This window comes from Vicugna pacos, chromosome 21, assembly GCF_048564905.1.
Source record: "Vicugna pacos chromosome 21, VicPac4, whole genome shotgun sequence".
Taxonomy (NCBI): Eukaryota; Metazoa; Chordata; class Mammalia; order Artiodactyla; family Camelidae; genus Vicugna; species Vicugna pacos.
In genome coordinates, this window is record NC_133007.1 from 25,281,396 (window position 1) to 25,302,069 (window position 20,674).

The 20,674-nt window shown below is 33.6% G+C and overlaps 1 protein-coding gene across 4 annotated transcripts in view; it reads left to right on the forward strand.

The window, feature by feature from the left end:
- Positions 1–20,674, forward strand: part of ASH1L (ASH1 like histone lysine methyltransferase) — a 150,638-nt gene that overhangs the window by 111,350 nt on the left and 18,614 nt on the right. For all 4 annotated transcript variants that reach the window (XM_015248173.3, XM_006214636.4, XM_015248174.3 and 1 more), the window contains 7 exons: positions 570–615; positions 732–840; positions 5,839–6,045; positions 6,159–6,305; positions 18,199–18,307; positions 18,742–18,906; positions 19,068–19,162. In XM_015248173.3, the coding sequence (XP_015103659.1) occupies positions 570–615; positions 732–840; positions 5,839–6,045; positions 6,159–6,305; positions 18,199–18,307; positions 18,742–18,906; positions 19,068–19,162 (878 nt within the window). The remainder of the gene's footprint in view (positions 1–569; positions 616–731; positions 841–5,838; positions 6,046–6,158; positions 6,306–18,198; positions 18,308–18,741; positions 18,907–19,067; positions 19,163–20,674) is intronic.

Here is a 20,674-nt window from a genome sequence, read left to right on the forward strand (position 1 = left end):
TCTTGATTGCAGTGTGAAAGCTCCATTATCCTGCCTGCCATCTCCCCTTTATTCACTAAATTAATTGCCTTAATTAAAATATGAAATGTATTTTCCTACAACATTCACCCTGAAAAAGCCAGGGTACTCATCTTGTTAATTTTATGTATCTACCCAGACCATCTAAACAAGCCCTGGACAAATTTTCCATTCTTTTCAGAGAGTCAAATATAATCTCAGTTTATCCAAATGAATAGCTTTGATCTGCAATATGATTTTCATTTAAGTTTATCCAGCAATATACTGAAGATACATCTAATTCAAAATGTATTTTCTTTAGACTACTTAATATTTCTTCTGTTGAATCTAGTTTTCTCTTACCCTGATCTAGTAAGCAACCTTTTATTTCTGGGTAAAATGTAATCACACCAAGAGCTTCTCTCAAATGTATCCAACCCAGAAAGTCTTGTAAATATTTCTATATGACCAGAGTTCATGGATAATTTCCTCTATTTTTAGTGATTGATGCTGTTGTCTGGCACTTGAAGTTGAATGCTGTATCAAGATATTTCTATTTTTTTTTCTTCTAGCTCTACAAAAAACCAGATGTCCCACTATATAAAAAAATTCGTTCAAGTGAGTAACTTGGGAGCTGTTTTTTCTGCCTCTATACCATCAATGTTGTTCTTAGCCTGGCACTTAAAAAATTAACCTATATGTTCACAAACTATTCTTTGCTATCCCCTCTCAAGATGTCTACGTTGATGTCAAACCCCTTTCTGGTTATGAGGCTACCACCTGTAACTGTAAGAAGCCAGATGATGACACCAGAAAGGGCTGTGTGGATGACTGCCTCAACAGGTACTGTAGTAAACTGACTCCTCTATGAGCATAGGCTTTAAGATCTATAAGAGATTTTACTTAGAGGGAAAGGTTAAATAGGCTCTTTGATTTCCCCTCAAGAAGTTGTACAGAGATATATAAAACCTAATTAATGGACTGTCTTGGCCTACTATTACAAAATATCTTAGACTTAAACAACAGATTTATTTCTCATAGTTCTAGAGGCTGGGAATTCGAGATCAGTATGCCAGCAGATGCAGTATCTGGTGAGAGCCCACTTTACTGGCTCATAGACAGCTGCCTTCTCCTTATATGCTCGCATGACTTTTCCTCAGTGCATGCTTCTGGTGGAGAGAGATTTCTCTCTCTCTTCCTAGGACACAAATCTCATTATGAGGTTCCCACCCTCGTGACCTTATATAAACCTGTTTACCTCCCAAAGGCCCTACTTCCTAATATCATCATCACATTGGGAGCTAGGGCTTTAACTATGAATTTTGAGGGAACATACTCAGCCTGTAACATGGGCTAAATAGCGTAACAGAAAAACAATACGACTTATGTACCTAGGTTTAAATTCTCTTACTACTTATGATACCTGAGGAAAGTTATTTAACGCCTCTAATAAAAATAATACCTTACTTATCAGGGGGTTATAAGGATTATATGAAACAATGTTTATAATGTATTAAGCACAGTTCTAGAAATCTTAGATCTCAGTATATGGTAGCCATAAAGAGGGAGTAAAAGTAGGATGATGGCAGTGAGAGAGAAGGCCATGATATATTTGGGGGGAAATTAAGTTGATAAACTGTTAACATATAGCAGATATACACCTGATGATTGAGTCATCAAGGCTAGTGAGAGATGGTAAAGCTATTGTCATAGATTGGAAGTATGGAATGTAACTAGTGTGGAAATAAAAATTATGATTTTGATCTGGGACTACTGAGTTTTAAATGACATTGAGATTTCAAAATGGAAATGTCTAATAGACATTGTCTACAAAGGAGTAGAGATAGAATTTGTTGGTTTTAGTAACATAAGCAGATTTACAGCAAAAAAGAAACGGTGAACTTCACATCAATGCTTCTTGTTCTAGATAGCTTTCCTGGCCAAATAAACTGCTTCCCTGGTCTTGATCTCTAGTCAACTGTTCTTTAGGCTGAGGGAATCAGTGTTTCTTCTTTAACATGCCAGTTGGGAAATTCTACCTTATCTACATCACTGTAAATTTACATCTTGTCATTGTACATACACACAAATGTACATAGTAGTAATAGCTTGGTGGGATAGATAGTCAGGGTTCTGTCACCAATTTTTTTCACTCACAAATATATGCACTTTTATGGATCATTATAGTCCACGAGCTCATACTTCTTAGGTTGATATGTCAGTGTTTGAACAACATTCTCCTGTTGTTCATCATTCAAGCTATTTTTAATGTTTTGCTATTAAAAATGGCACTACTGTGAAACTCTGTGTAGATTCCTTTTTTTACCCTTAGAGTGTATTCGCAAAAGAAGAAATATCCCCAAAAGAAAATACCTGTATGAACTATATGAACATATATATAATTCTTACTATATACTATCCAGTAACTCATAAATTATTGAGTTAATTACCACCAATATATAAATATATTTATTTCCCCATAGTTCCACCTTTTTAAGTATTAACATCTAACTTAATTTCTAATGCTTTAGTATTTCATTTTAATATATGAAAGTATGATATGTCCTTAGGGTTGTTTATGTGTGCATTTCTTTAGATGCTAACATTACTGTGTCTTTTTATATGATATTTTATTGTCTCTGAAATTATCATCATAATAGCTGCTGCCTCATTGCTTATTTTTTCTTTCTCACAATAGTCCAAGGACATAGGTGATAATTTTACATTGTATAGATGAAGGAACCTAGAATATTTATAATAAATTGCTCTATATTACACAATACAAGTGACGAGACAGAATTTGAACCCACATGTGTTTGATTCAAGTCATGTTCTTTCCACTGTACCATACTACTTATATAAGTAGTTAATTAGTCTTTTAATTACTTAAAAATTAAAATTTGAATATTCACCTTTACATAATTATGTTGATTCTCTTAAATCATGTAGTGTGGGTATCACATTTACTTTTCTCATTATGTTGCCATTGTTCAAAAAAAAAAAAAACTTAACCCTGAATAAGAAATAAACAAACCCTCAGATACAATGCTGCCAACTTTGTGTCATGAGAATGTGATACTATATCATCATGCATATGGTAAATTCACAAATAACTAAGAAAAATTGAAATATGCTATTCAGTGGGTGCTTCCTTAATATATTTAAAAGTGACCCGTGTAAAGATTCAATTAAATGGTGCTACCTAAAATGTAGGGTGGCTTTGTCTTTCCTGTCTTGTATTCAAAGTTCTGTAAATATATGGAGTGGGGGAATTAAACAATCTGCAGCATCCACTTTCCACATCTAGGTAAGACTTATATGTAGAACTGTACTCACTTGCACATAGCCCAAGGAAAACTTGATTTAGGACTATCTTTAAAGCACATAATGAGTTTTTACAGTTACTTCAAATAAATATGTTAAAAATTTGTTCTCCTCTCTCACAACTTTAGGAATTACCAACATTGTTTTTAAATTCTGCAAATCTTCCCTGTGGATTCTTGTTTCTGTATGCCATCCATATCAAACCCATTACTTCAGAACATTCCTCATTCCCTAAAGCAGAGTCCTAATAATTCATTTCAAGCTACTTTTTAACCCTGTACCCATTTGCTCACAGCATGTACAGAGTACATTCCGTCAGCTTTCCACAGAAACAGACATAGTATATTAAAAAAAAAACTGAATACTTAGGGGAAAATAAAAGTATATTGCCTGGTGAGATTTATAATGCCACTAGTAGTGATTACTCTCAGAGTTCACAGGCCCTAAACTGAACATCAGGGTCCCTGTCTAGCTCCCTATTATATTCTATCTGTTCTCCTTTATTGAGTACAGTACACTTCCACATACCCACCAGTGAGAATCTCTAGGATCTTTCACCTACTGCTCTAGTAGAACCCTAGGTCCTCAGATTCTTGGTCCCAAAAAGTCAGGACAGTCCTCTCCTCTGCCTCTAAGGCTTATTCATCATGGAAACATTCATTTCATTTAAGTAAAAACCCATTTCCACTCACAGGGAATGGTCTGACTTCCATAGCCAGTTAAGTCAATCACACTATACATTTCTCAGTGACTGTTTAACCTTAAGTCTTACCATGTGCCCGAAACAGCAGTCTAGTTCTGTATTTAAAGGGGAAAAAAATTATCTAGTTTTTCAAAGGTGTTATCTGGCTGAAGATAATGGTAATTTATATTGCTTAATCTAAGACTTCACATCTTAACTTGCAGCATCTACTTTAAGGTTTTAGTAAATTTATAGTTTTGTTTTCCAGATAATGAATAGAAACATGTTTTAATTTTTATACAATTAAAGGACTTATCTTGGTTATTTATCAGAACAAATGGAATATATTTCAATGCCTTCAACTCTAGAAACCACAAATTTTCAGCAACCTCTGAATTATTGTTCTCTGGCTGATGTTTTTGGAAATTGAATTCTCTTTCATCTCAGTACTCTGTTATACTTATGTTTTAGTTCTTTTTTATGTTTTAGTTATTTTATCCACCAAAAGTTCATTGTTGTATGTGTTAATGAGGTATGATGAAAGTGTAGGTGGGATATTATGAATAGGATTGCAATTAAAACCATGAAAATAAATAAGCCTTCTGAAGAGAAGAGCAAGGAATGTGCCATGGAAAGTAGAGGGGGGAAAAAAAGGATTCCTGTTAAAAAAAAAAAAAGGCAGGAATTGTTATTGGAGAGGTGAAAAATCCATTATCATAAAAGATCAAGAAAGCCCAAAAAAGAGGACACTTTTAGGAGGGATGTTTAACAGTATACATGCAGCAAAGAAGTCAGCAAAAGAAAGAATAAATGCGGTGAATTTAACAGTAAGGCAGTGTCCTTACAAGTTAATCTGATTGCCTTAAATTGAAGAACAATCCAGTGGATACTTTATCTGCTTACTGCTCCTTTATGTGATTTAACACTGTAGGCTGTTTGCCCTGTAGATAAAGATAATAGTTTTTGGAAGAATAAATCAAACAACTCTGAAAGTACTTTAAATTGTAGAGTGTTAAATACTTTATTTATAAGATTTGTAAATTATGCTTTTAAATATAACATGGTATTTTGAATCTATTTGAATTCTTGATTCTTCTTTGTTTTAATCATGTTAAATACTCTTACTGGGATTCCAAACTATACACCAAAACTAAATGTCTTCTATAAAAAGATCTAGAAATTTAAAAAAAGAAAACAATGAGAAGACACATGCATAACAACTTTCAACTAGTATCTCTAGAATTTTTTACTTGTTATTCACTAGAGATTATAGGTTCAGCAGTCATATAGTCTGGAAATGTTATTTCCAATATGGATATGTCATTTACACTAATGAAATGTAAATTTTCTATAAAACAACAACGTGAATGTACTGAACTGTACACTTAAAAATGGCTATAATGGTAAATGTTACAATGTCAATTTTATGCCTATTTTACCACAACTTTTAAAAACAATCTATAAATGGCTGTGAGCTACTTCAAAGCAATAGTACAGTATAATTATCAAATTACTAATTCCTTTATGGGTTACAGTTCATTTATTCTTAGCACAGAGCTAAATATGACAGTGTTTACCGAGGATCCTGAGTGAGCAATTTAGGTTAATAATATACAAGAAGCATCCGTGCTTGCAACTTGACTTGGAAATTTTCAGTATTGTTAATTTTTGAACTTAATACGTTATTACCCTGTTAACCTTGTTAACCAATCTAACCTTATTAAAATAAAAACTAATTTTATGCATTAATTTTTAAAATTCCTATAAAACAAAAAATGGGTTCATGAAGGCATGTATAATGTTAATTTATATGTAATTATTCCTTTTCTTCCTAGAATGATCTTTGCTGAGTGTTCCCCCAACACTTGCCCCTGTGGTGAGCAGTGCTGTAACCAGAGGATACAGAGGCATGAGTGGGTGCAATGTCTAGAACGATTCCGAGCTGAGGAAAAAGGATGGGGAATCAGAACCAAAGAACCCCTAAAAGCTGGACAGTTCATCATTGAATACCTTGGGGAGGTTGTCAGTGAACAGGAGTTCAGGTACAGTAGTAAATGATACTCCAGTAAAGTGGCAAAGGTACCAGATTAGAATGGAAAAATGGAACATTTGAAATTGGCTTTAATTGGCTTTCAATCATTTCCCTCCTCTTTAGGAACAGGATGATTGAGCAGTATCATAATCACAGTGACCACTATTGTCTGAACCTGGATAGTGGGATGGTAATTGACAGTTACCGCATGGGAAATGAGGCCCGATTCATCAACCACAGCTGTGACCCAAATTGTGAAATGCAGAAATGGTAAGAAAGCAGGGGAAGGTGAAGCTAAGAATCCGACAGAGCAGAAGGCATTGAGGACATACAAAAGATTGATCTTTCCACAATTTCAATCTGTTTACACAAAGCAGCTCAGGCGGTTCCCTATTATACCAGATCCTCCAGGCAGAGAGTACACTCGTGCTGTTTCTTCACACTTCCTCCTAACTACTCATTCCCAGAAGAGTACATGTTAAATGATAGATAGATAGATAGATAGATAGATAGATAGATAGATAGATAGATAGATAGATAGATTAGATAGAAAGAAAGAAAGAAAGATACCTAATATTTATTAACTGCTTACCATATGCCAAGCACTATGTTACATGTTGTTACCTCCATTTGCTCACTGGATTTGTCACAATGAGAAATAAAAGTAAGTGAAATAGATTAGAATCTAGTTGAGAAAGAAAAAATATATCTAAAAAATAATTCATAAAAGGTAACAGGATAGCAGAGGATCCTTAGAAAATGGTGGAAGCACCAGAAATCTATCTACTCTAAGACAATTGCACTAGCAGAATCTGTCTGATAAAACTATTTTGGAACTCTGGAGTCTGTTAAAGGCTTGCAACATCCAGAGGAAGGCTTAGATGTTAAATTGCAGTTCATTTCAGTCAAGTTGAGCTCTTAGCCCAGGAGCAGCTACTTATCCCCAGCTCCATCTGTATGGCAGGCAGCTGTGCAGGTGTTCCTAGAATAGCTTACACATAGCTTGCAGAATCTAGAGTGGGTGAAAAAGACTCTGTCCTCTAAATATTGGGGATCTATGCTCTGATTACTGCTTCTGATTGGAGAGGTGCAGACATAAAGAGGCAGATAGCCATTGTACCTTCACCATTGTTGTAAATCCTTCTCTCTACAGCTGAAGTGACTTTTAGGAGATTTTAAAGGTGCCCTCTTTTCCCCCGCTTCCTAATTTTTTGCTTTTCCCCTTTTGGGACACACATAAAAGACTACAGCATTCAAAAACAACTGCATATATGGGGAAAAATTAAAAGTGACTGTGTATACCCAAGGAAAGGATCAGAAAAGACGTAAGGCAAAGTTTACACCTCAGACTGATCTTGGCACACAGACAGCCTACAACAATCAAAAAAACAAAAACAATGACAAACAGCAAACCTTGAGGAAAGGGAGAATTTGATTTCCATAGTTACTGTATTATTACATTGAAATGTCCAGTGTTCAACAGAAAGTCACAAGGAATACAAAGACACAAGAAGGTATGGCCCATTCAAAGGAAAAAAATAATTCAGTAGAATCTGTCCCTAAAATAGACTTAATGGCAGATATATTACACAAAGATTTTTAAACAGCTGCCTTAATGATTCTCAAAGAACTAAAGAAAAGTGTAGGTGAAGTCATGAAAATGATATTTGAACAAAACAGAAGTATCAATGAAAAGATAGAAAGCCTAAAAAGAAACAAAAAAATTCTAGAGCTGAAGAGCATAGTAATTGAAATGAAAAATTCACTAGACGGATTCAAAGACAGGTTTGGGCAGGCAGAAGAAAGAATTAGTAAACTTGAAGATGAGACAATGTAAATTATCATGCCTGAGAAACAGGAAAAAGATTGAAGAAAAGAGAACCCTAAGGACCTTGTGATACCATCAAGCAGAACAACACATATGCGTTGTGGATGTCCCAGAAGAAGACAGACAGAGGTAGAAAGAATATCTAAAGAAATAATGGTTGAAAACTTCCCAAATTTCATAGAAGACATGAATATAAATATCCAAGAAGCTTACCGAACTCCAAGTAAGATGAACTAAAAGAGACTCATACCAGGACATATAATCAGACTTTCAAAAGACAAAGAGCAAATCTTGGAAGCATCAAGAGACGAGAATCATCATGTACAAGAGATCCTCAATAAGAAAGTTTACAGATTCCTTTTCAGAAACTTTGGAGGCCAATATATGCAACATGCTAAAAGAAAACATCAGCCAAGATTCTGATATGTGTCAAAACTGTTCTTTGAAAGTGAGGAAGAAATCAAAACATTCCCCAATAAATGAATGCAGAGGGTGTTCTTGAGTACTAGTACTAGACCTACCCCGCAAAAATTTAGAATGGTCTCCTTCAAAGTGAAATGAAAGGATACTAGATAGTATCAGCACCATGTAGAGAAATAAAGATTTCAATAAAAGTAAACACACAGGCAATTATAAAAGCTAGAGTTATTGTAACAGTGGTTTGTAACTATACTTTTGCTTTCTGCATGGTTTGAGAGACTAATGCATCTAAAGGGATTGTTATTTTTATGTACACAGTGCATAAAGATTTAATTTTATGACAACACCTGAAAGGAGTAGAGACATAGCTGTAAAGGAGCAGAGATTTTGTATGTTATTGAAGTTAAACTGCTGTAAGTAAGTGTTATAACTTTAGTGTAATTCCCATGATAACCAGAAAGGCAATGGCTTTAGACATACACAGAAGGAAATTAGGAAGGAATTTAAACATTTTACTACAAAAAATTAACTAACTACTATAGAGAACAGGAATGCTGGCAGTGAGGGTCAAAAAGCTAAAGGGCATATAGAAAAATAGCACAATGACAGAAGTAATTCCCTCCTTATCAATAATTTAATGATAAATGGGTTAAACTCTCCAAAAAAGAATGGAATTCAGCACCTTTTAAGATAAAAACGATCAAAAAAATGGGTAAAGCAATGTACTTCTACATAATAAAGACTGTGTATGACAAGCCCACAGCTAACATCATACTCAGTGGTGAAAGACTGAAAGCTTTTTCTCAAAGATAAGAACAAAACAAGGATGTCCACTCCTACCACTTTTATTCAACATAATACTGGAAATTCTAGCCAGAGCAGTTAAACAAGAAAAAAATAAAGGCAACCAAATCAAAAAGGAAGAAATAAAAACCATCTGTTTGCAGAAGACATAATATGTATAGAAAACCCCAAAGACTCCACCAAAAACTTTTAGAACTGGTAATCAAATTCAGTAAAGTTGCAGGATACAAAATCAAAATATTAGTTGTGTTTTTGTACACTAATAACTATCAGGAAAAAAAAAGAAAATCCCATATGCAATAGCATCAAAAATATAAAATACCTAGGAATACATTTAACCAAGGTGAAAGACTTGTATGGTGAAAACTGTAAGATACTGGGGAGAGAAATGCAGAAGGCACAAATAAATGAAAATGTGTTCTGTGCTCACAGATTTGAAGAATTAGTAGTGTTTAAATGTCCATACTACCCAAAGCATCCTACAGATTCAATGCAATAAAAATAAAATTCCAATGGCACTTTTCACAGAAATAGAACAAATAATCCTAAAATTTGTCAAACCACAAAAGACCTCAAATACCCAAAGCAGTCTTGAGAAAGAAGAACAAAGTTGAAGACATCACACTGTCTGATTTCAAACTATATTGCAAGGCTATATTAATCAAAAGAGTATGGTATTGACAGACACTTAGGTGAATGGAACAGAATAAAAGAGCCCAGAAATAAATTCATGTGTTTAGTCAGTTAATTTATGACAGAAGTGCCAAGAATATACAGTTGTCTTGTATATTGTCTTTTCAGTAATGGTCTCTTCAATAAATGGTGTTGGGAAAACTGGACAGCCACATGCAAAAGAATGAAACTGGACTGTATCTTTCAACATACACAAAAATCAACTCAAAATGGATTAAAGCCTTGAACAAAAGACTTAAAACTATAAAACTTCTATAAGAAAAATGGAGCGTTTTGACATCAGTCTTGACAATGATTTTTTTTTTGGTTTTAACACCAGAAGCAAGGCAATAAAGGCAGAAATAAACAAATGAGACTACATCAAACTAAATGTTTCTGTATTAGCAAAGGAAACCATCAAAATGAAAAGGCAGTCTACAGAATGGGAGAAAATATTTGCAAATTTTGTGAGGGATTAATATCAAAAAGTATATAAGGAAATCATACAAGTCAATGGCAAAAAAAAATCCAATTAAATATAAGCAGAAGATCTGAATAGACATCTTCTTAAGACATAAAGGGGGCCAATAGATACATGAAAAGATGCTTACATTACCAGTCATCAGGGAAATGCAAGTCAAAACCACAAGATATCGCTTCATCCCTATGAGAATGGCTGTTATCGTAATGACAGGAAATAAGTTTTGATGAGGCTATGGAGAAAAGGGAAACCTTGCACTGTTGATGGGAATGTAAATTGGTGCAGTCACTTTAAAACAACATAGGGAGGTTAGAACTGCCATACAATCCAGCAATTTCATTTCTGGGTATTTATCTGAAGGAAATGGAAACAGTAAGTTGAGAAGGTATCTATACCCCCATGTTTATTGCAACATCATTTACAGTAACTAAGACATGGAAACAACCCAAGTATCAATCAGTGGATGAATGGATAAAATGTGGTGTATATATACAATGGAATATTAGTCATAAAATTGAAGGAAATCTTCAAAGAAACCAGCAAACAACTACTGATAAAATAAACGTGATGTAAAAGAAGAAAAAATAAAGGAAACCCAGCCATTTGCAACAATATAGGTGGACCTTGAGGGTATTATGCTAAATGAAATAAATCAGACGGAAAGACAGGTACCATATGATCTCACTAATATGCAGAATCTTAGCGGTGGGGGTAGGGGTAGGGTTGGGACTGAACTCTTAGATACAGATCAGTGGTTGCCAGAGGTGCAGGTTTGAAGGCTGGGCAGAATGAGTGAAGGTGGTTCAAATAAAATAAATAAGACCTGAGGATATAAGGCACAGCATGGTAACTATAGTTAATAATACTGTTTTGTGTATTTGAAATTTGTTAAGAGAGTAGTGAATTATAAAGATCTCATGACAAGAAAACAGTTTTATACTATATGTGGTGATAAATGTTAACTAGACTCATTGATGATCATTTTGCAATATATGCATATATTGAATCATTATGTTATACACCTGAAACTAATACAATGTTATATGCCAATTATGTCTCAATTTTTCTTAAAAGATTGGCAGAATAGATTAAAAACACATGATCCAACTGTATACTATCTATAAGAGACACACTTGAGATCCAAAGACACAAACAGGTTGAAAGTGAAAGGATGGAAAAAGATATCCCAGTAAATAATAACCAAAAGAGAGCAAAAATGGCTGTACTTATATCAGTCAAAATAGACTTTAAACCCCAAAAGTTTAAAAGAGACAAAGAAGAACATAAGTTTTAATAAAAGATTCAGTACAGCAAAAAGATACAACTATAAACATTTATATACATAATGACAGGACCTCAAAATATATGAAGCAAAAACTGACAATTGAAGGGAGAAATATTTCTACAATAATAATTGGATATTTCAATACTTCATTCAAAATAAAGGATGGAACAACCAGACATGGTAAGTATGGAGAAGAGGACTTAACTCAATAAACCAACTTGATTTAAAAGACATATACAGAATACTCCACCCAACAATAACAGCATTTACATTCTTCTCAAGTGCACATGGGACATTTTCCAGGATAGACTATGTGTTAGGTCCCAAATTCAGTCTCAATAGATTTTAAAAGACATATATCATAGAAAGTATCTTCTCTGACACTAAGGCTAATGTAAGAAATCAATAACATAAAGGAAACTGGAAAATCCATGAAACTGTGGAAATTCACATACTTTTAAGCAATCAGTTGGTCAAAGAAGAAATCACAAGAGGAATTAGAAAATATAGATGAATGAAAATGATAACACAACATACCAGAATTTATGGGATGCAGTGGTAGTAATGCTATGTGAGAAATTTATAGCTATAAATGCCTACACTAAAAAACAAAAAAGATGGGAGGAGGAGATAGCTCAAGTGGTAGAGTGCATGGTTAGCATGCACAAGGTGCTGAGTTGAATCCCCAGTACCTCCTCTAAAAATAAAGCTTATTACCTCCTCCCCCCCCAAAATTTTTTTTTAAAAAGCTCAAATTGAAAACCTAACTTTTTAATCTAATGACTGAGAAAAAAGAACAAGCTAAACCTAAAGCTAGCAAAAGGGAGGAAATAATAAAGATTAGAGCAGTGATAAATGAAGTAGAGAATAGGAAGACAATAGAGAAAATCAGTGAAACCAAAAGTTGGTTCTTCAAAAAATATGAACAAAATCAACAAACTTTTAGCTATATGGACTAAGGAAAAAAGACTCAAATTACTAAACTCAGAAGTGAATGAAAATGGGGCCATTACTATCACGTTTAACAGAAATAAAAAGGATAAGAGTACTATGAACAATGGAACACCAAAAAATTGGATAACCTACTTGAACAAATTTCTAGAAACCCAAAACCAAAGAATAAATCATGAAGAAATAAAAAATCTAAATAGACCTATTAACTAGTAAGGCTGTTGGATCATTAATCAAAAATCTCCCCTCCAAAAAAAGGCTCTTGACCTGATTGATTTACTGGTGGATTCTACCAGATTAATACTGGCCCGTCTCAAACTTTTCCAAAAATTTGAAAAGAAGAAAACACTTCCTAACTCATTCTGTGAAGCTGGCATAACCCTGATACCAAAGCTTGACGAAGACCCTACAAGAAAACTACAAACCTCTTATCAACGTTGTTGCAAAAATCCTCAACAAAATACTGGCAAACAGAATTCAGCATCATATTAAAAGGATTATGTGTAATGACCAGGTGGGATTTAATCCTGGAATGCAAGGGTGGTTGAACATAAGCAAATTGATCAGTGTGATATACCACATCAATAAAATGAAGGGGAAAAAAATCACATCGTATCTCAATTGGTGTGATATAGAAAAAGCATTTGACAAAATTCAGTACCCTTTCGTGATAAAAATACTCAACAAAATAGGAATGGAAGGACTACATTAACATAATAAAAGCCATATATGAAAACCCACAGCAGACATAATACTCAATGGTGAAAGACTGAAAGCTTTTCCTCTAAGATGAGGAGCAAGACAGGAATGCCTACTTTCACCACTTCTATTCACCATAGTATTGGAAATTCTAGCTGGAATAATTAGTCAAGAGAGATAAAAGACTTTGGAAAGGAAGAGTAAAATTATTTGCCCATTGTATGATCTTTTGCAGTTACATCTGTATATACAAATAGTGAACAATCTGAAAAGGAAATTAACAAAAACAGTTCCTGTTACAGTAGCATCAAAAAGAATAAACTATTTAGGAATTAAGTGAATTGTATAATGAAAACTATAAAACATTGCTAACAGAAATTAAAGACATAAACAAATGATAACTCATGCCATTTTCATGGATTGGAAAACTTTAATATTGTTAAAATGTCAGTATTACCCAAAGCGATCTACAAATTCAATGCAATCCTATCAGAATCTCAAGGACTTTTTTTTTTAATGCAGAAATAAAAAACCCATCCTAAGATTCATATAGAATCTCGAGGAACCCCAAATAACCAAAACAATCCTTAAAAAGAGCAAAACTGTAGTACTCACACTTTTTGATTTCAAAGCTTTCTACAAAGCTATAGTAATCAAAGAGGTGTAGTATTCACTTAAAGACAGGCATTTAGACCCATGAAATAGAATAGAGAACCTGGAAATAAATCATCATATATATGGTCAAATGATTTTTTACAAGTATGCCAAGACCATTCAATGGGAAAGGGATAATCTTCAACAAATGGTGCTAGGGAAACTGAATATCCACATGCACAAGTATGAAGTTGGTCCCTTACCAAACACCATATACAAAAATTAACTCAAATTCATCAAGGATCTAAGTGTAAGACCTAAAACAAAACTTTGTAGAAGAAAACTTAGAGCAAAAGCTTCACAACATTGGACTTGGCAATAATTTCTTGGATATGACACCAAAGGCACAGGTAAACAAAAAACAGACAAATTGGACTTGATAAAAGTGTTCAATTTTTGTACATCAAAAGACTATCCACAGAGTGAAAAGGCAGCCCACAGAATGGGAGAAAATATTTGCAAGGCATATATATTGGATATTAATATCTAGAATATATGGAGAACCCTTAAAACTCAATGATAAAAAAGCAAACAGCCCAATCAAAAATGGACAAAGGACTTGAATGTTTTCTTCAAAGAAAATATACAAATGGAAAGAATATGAAAGCGAATATATGTATATTTGCATATGACTGAAGCACTGTGCTGTATACCAGAAATAGATGACATTGTAAACTGACTATACTACAATAAAAAAAATACATAAAAAAGAAAATATACAGATGGCAAATAAGGACATGAAAAGGTGCTCAGCATCACTAATCATTACAGAAATGTAAATCAAAACTATGAGAAACCACCTCACACCCTCAGAATGGCTACTTTCAAAATAACAGAAACAGCAAGTGTTGATGAAGATGTGGAGAAATTGGAACCTTGTGCTCTGTTAGGGATAAAAATGATATAGCCACTGTTGGAAATGGTAAGGAGATTCCTCAAATAATTAAATATAAAATTACCCTATGACCCAGTAATTCTACTTCTTGGAATATATAACCCAGAGAATTGAAAGCAAAGTCTAAAAGAAATACCTGCACCCCCATATTATAGTAACATTCAGAGTAGCTAAAATCTGGAAGCAACCCAGCTTTCCATAATGGATGAATGAACAAGCAAAATGTAGTATTTACATTCAGTAGAATTATTATTCAGCCTTTAGAAGGAAGGAAATTTTGCAGTGTGCTCCAACACAGATGGACCTTGAGGACATTATGCTGGAGATACTTAACAGTAGTCAAAATCATACAAAGGGCTATGATAGGTATGGTTCAGCGGTAGAGTGCGTACTCAGCATGCCCAAGGTCCTGGGTTCAATCCCCAGTACCTCCATCAAAAGATAAACAAATAAACCTAATTACCAACCGCCCCCACAAATGTAATAAAGTTTAAAAAAAAAAAAGAAAAAATACAGACAATAGAATGGTTGTCATCTGGGGCTGGAGGGAGGAGGGAATGCAAGTTACTGCTTAATAGATAAAAAGTTCTGGTTTTACAAGATGGAAAGAGTTAAGGCAATGATGGTGCTAATGACTACATAACAATATGGGTGTATTTAATACCACTGAACTGTACATTTTAAAAGGATTAAGATGATAAACTTTGTTACATGTGTTTTAACACAATTTTTTTTTAAATAGGATAATATGAACACCTTCCTATATGGATTTCCACTATCACAACTTCTCTTCCACTTCATAAAATATCAGATACCTAGGAATAAATTTAATAAAAGTTTGTAGGACCTCTGTACTGAAAACCACCAAATATTATCAGGGGGAAAAAAGACAACCTTAATTATTGGAGAAATATGCTATGTTTATGGGTTGGAATCCTTAATATTTTTGAGATGTCAGGTCTTACCAGGTTGATCTATACATTCAAATCCAGTGAAAATCCAGTTTATATGGAAATTGACAAGCTGATTCTAAAACATATATGTAGCTGCAGAAGACCTAGAAAAGGCAAGATACCTTGAAGAGCAAGATTTAAGGATTTAAATACCAATTTCAAGACTTACTATACAGGTACACTAATTAAAACAGTAGGTGTTTGGGATTGATTAATAGACAAATGGAATAGAAGAGAAACTCCAGGCAAAGACCCATAAAATGTCAGTTAGTGAGGAAAGGGTGGATTTTTAATAAATGATGCTGTCAGTAGGCTCCTCTCTCAATACACACACAAAAATTAAGATGAATAATAGAACTGAATATCACAATTGAAACAAGTTTCTGGGAAGGAAATGGGAGAATATTTCATAGACTTGGGATAGGTAAAGTTATCTTAAACAGGACATAAACAACACTAACTATAAAATAAAAGAATTGATAAAATTAATAGTGTCTATTCATCAAAAGATAGCATTAAGTGTAAAAGTAAGCCATAGATGGGGAGAGGTTATTTGCAATGTGTTTATCTGACAAGACTTAACTTCTGTATAAAATTCAGGATCTGAAAATCAATTTAAAAAGAGACAATCCAATTTTTTAAATAATAATAGACACATCAGAAAAAAGAATATTAAAGTGGTCAATAATCATTTTAAACATTACTTTTATCGTCAGAGAAAAATATTAATTAAGCCATGTTAAAAAAAAACCACTATATAATCTTCCAAAATGGCTACAATCAAAGATTGTAGTGTTGGCAGAGGTATAATACAATGTGAATGCTCTGTTGTATTACTGCTGGTAGAAGTGTAAATTGGTATAACCACTTAACAAAAGATATTTGCCAGTACCTACCAAAGCTAAACATACCCAGTAACTCAGCAACCCCACTCTTAAGTATATCCCCAACATAAATGAGTGTTTATGTTCAAAAGGTGTAACAATGTCCACAGAAAAAAATTTCAATAATAGCTAAAAACTGCATACAATTATCAAATGTTTATCAACATGAGAATAAGTGTATAAATTGTGCTAAATTCATACAGTGGAATACTACACAGCAGTGTAAAGATATATTACAATACAGTGTAACACTGAATGAAAGAAGATAGGTGTATAATTGTACATAATATAGTGTATTCTGTATGATTCCATTATTTTGAAATTTAAAACAAGCAAAACTATAATCTTTATGGGGATAGAGATTAGAATAGTGCCAGTCCTTTTGAAGGAGGGTACTGACTGGGAAACAGAGGAGCTTTCTTTCTGGGAGGTTACACGGATGTATAAGTAAATAACATTCAGCAAGCTATATGTAAGTTATCCTTCCCCCCAGATTTTTAATACAGTGCATTATATGATCAAATTTTAAATGTTACGGTATAGACCAGGGGTCAGCAATCTTAGGATATGGCTGTATGCCAGTAAAAATTTATAAAGACCTGGGGGGAGTTTGTTTGCCATAGTTTGCCAACCACTGATAAAGACTAAAAATGCTTTCTGAATTTAGAAAAAAGAATACCAAAACTTGAAGATATTAGAGAAATTTACATTTGATAAGGTAGTATCCAAGCTAAACCTTGATGTAGTCCACATTGTCAGGAAGGCAGGAGGAAGAGAAGCTGTGGCATCAAACAGTATGGGTTTTAATGCCCTAGTTTTTCATGCAATTTAATTGCTGAATGACTGTGAACAAACTCTCTAAGACACAGATACCTTGTATATAATTATGTATGACCTGCTAAGCACACGTTCTACCACTGAGCTATTACCGCCCTCCTCCCCAACCCCATGGTTAAGATTTTGTAGCCAGCCTGCCTTGATTTGAAACTTAATTCCCTCAGTTATTAGCTATGTGACTTCCAGCAAATTTCTTAACACTCTCTGTGCCTCAGCTTCCATTTAGAAAATGGGCGTTATAAAACTACCTAATAATAGTACCCTTCTTTATACAGTTGTTGGGAGGACTAAATAAGTTAATAGTAAGTTATAGTAATAACAAAATGTTATTTTGTTATTACTATAATAAACACTCAATAATATTAGCTATAATTATATGGTATTATATAAAGTATCAAGAACAGTACATGAAAGATGATTAATAACTTAGGTAAAATAGAACAAAAGAGATACTCATGTACAGGTGAGAAAGATGGAGATCAGTAGGAACTAGAAGATTTTTATAGGTAATCCATAGTAAATAATTTTAATTTATTTAGTAAGTAGACTAAAGCCATGTGTTAGAAGGGCTTTGAATACACCAAGCAGGAAAAATTAAGACCTATGACAGCATAAAGGATGTTTTCCAGAAAACTTAAGACTGGATAGACTAGAAGAGAAATTAAAGGTAGAGTGATTGTCCAGGAAACTTGAGTAATTGGATACGGAAACAAAAGCAAATTTGAAATCACTGTAGCAGCTTTTCTGTTTTTCAGGCATGGTATTATGAATTTCTTAACTACTTATTCCTTTCTCCTTAGGTCTGTTAATGGAGTATACCGGATTGGACTATATGCTCTCAAAGATATGCCAGCTGGTACTGAACTCACTTATGATTACAACTTTCATTCCTTCAATGTTGAAAAACAGGTAAGAATAATAAATTCAAAAAGGAGTTTGAATTTTGTCACAGTACGGTTTATAACATGGACCTTCGGTGAACATTATTGATTTGTAGCCACTGAGAAGTACATTGGAGAAGATAGTTTTTCACTTTTTACTCCACTTATCTAGGGTACATAGGTCTCAGTTATTCTTTCAGAACTCTAGAAAGAGACTGCTCAATCATTTTTTTGTCTCCAGTCAGTTCTTAACTTTTCTGGTAAAGTTTTCCCAAAGCTTAATCTTTCCTTTCTACTACAGTAAAAACACATTTATATTTATTTTACTCTCAATCAGTTATTTTCCTCTATATGAAAACGTCTTGATTCAAACTTATTGTTAGGTGTCCAGATGCTCAGGCATCTATTTGAACTTGCAAATGCGACTGCAGGCTAAAAGCATTATTCTTTTTCCCTTCAAAGCAACTGTGTAAGTGCGGCTTTGAAAAATGTCGAGGAATCATCGGAGGCAAGAGTCAGCGCATGAACGGACTCACCAGCAACAAAAGTAGCCAGCCAGTGGCCACCCATAAAAAGTCTGGACGGTCAAAAGAGAAGAGGAAGTCTAAGCACAAGCTGAAGAAAAGGGTGAATAACAATCTCATAGTTTTCCCCAAACAGCTGCTTGGAGGCAATTTCTGAAATAAGAGAAATAGCAAAGAGTGGCATCTTTAGAGTGATTTAATATTCTTTGAGGTGATTTCTGATTGATCTTGTTTTTTCTGCCATCTGGTCCATCTGTTTTTTAGAGAGGCCACCTCTCTGAGGAACCCAGTGAAAACATCAACACCCCAACAAGATTGACCCCCCAATTACAAATGAAGCCGATGTCCAATCGAGAGAGGTAAAAAGGAGAATTTCTTACCTGAATACTTTAAATTATGTGATTTCCTTGTCCATTTAAAAATTATTAAATAACTATAGTTGAGCCATTTCTTTTGTGAAGGGAGTCTTTAAAGAAGGATTTAGGGGATCTTCGGTGAGGGAAAAAATTATGTCTTTATTCTCCCTGATTTCTTTTTTTTATTAAGTCATTTTATTTTATTTACTTTAATTTTCTTTCAGCTATTTAATTATCATTTAGCTTGTTTATTTATTTATTTATCTTTAGTTCTTTGGGTAGGGGGTATAATTAGGTTTGTTTATTTATTTCTAGAGGAGGTACTGAGGATTGAACCCAGTGCCTCCACATGGATCTCTAAACTTAAATGAGTTATGTGTATGTGTATCTTGCTTAACTGTACACAACTGTGATGATTCCATAATTTGATTTTCACCCTAGCATTATCACATTGAGATCACTTGGGGACCTTTATAAACTACTGATACCTAGGTTCCACCTCTGAAAATTCTGGTTAAAGTGGTTTGGGTGTAGCCTGGACATCAGGAGTTTTTTTAAAGTTGCCTAAGTTAATATGGAGCCACAGTCTAGAACCACTGGGCTACATCTTCTCTGTTTAACTAAAATTTAAAAATTTTGAGATTAAGTCTGAAATAGGATGAAAGGAGCTAAAATTATAGCAAAGTTACAAAAAAGGATGACCTTTCTAAAATATCAGAGTGTGTAGTCAGGAAAGATGTAGAAAATGTACAATTTGAAAAAGAAGACATACATATTTACTTCACTTCTAACATAAACAGATCTTTTCTCAATATAGAGAAAAAGCAAAGATGACTATTCCTTTTTTGTTGCTCTGTTTTAACCTTTTCTGTGCTATGCATTCCTTTGGCAGTCTGTTGAAACCCATGTAACTCTTAACTGAACAATGTTTTAAAAGTGTTTAAAATTTTAAGTAACTTTTAATATATAGGACTAAATGGAAACTGAAAATACTGAAATACAATTTTCAGAATAATAAACAAAAACCCTGAAATTGTGATATGGAAATAAACATTAATTTTTAACAATGACAAGATCTAGTGGTAGGTTTAACAACCATAGTAATATTTTTTTCCTTTTACCACAATATTAAAACTTTTTTTAAGACATTTTTTATTGAGTTAGACATTTTACAATGTTGTGTGAAATTCCAGTGTAGAGCACAATTTTTCATTTATACATGAACATACATATACTCATTGTCACATTTTTTTTCTCTGTGAGCTACCACAGATCTTGTATATACTTCCCTGTGCTATACAGTATAATCTTATTTATCTATTCTACATATGCCCCCTCCCCCTTGGCAACCACAAGTTTGTATTCTATGTCTGTGAGTCTGTTTCTGTTTTGTATTTATGGTTTTTTTTTTTTAGATATCTCATATGGTATTTTTCTTTCCTTTTCTGGCTTGCTTCACTTAGAATGACATTCTCCAGGAGCATCCATGTTGCTGCAAATGGCGTTATGTTGTCA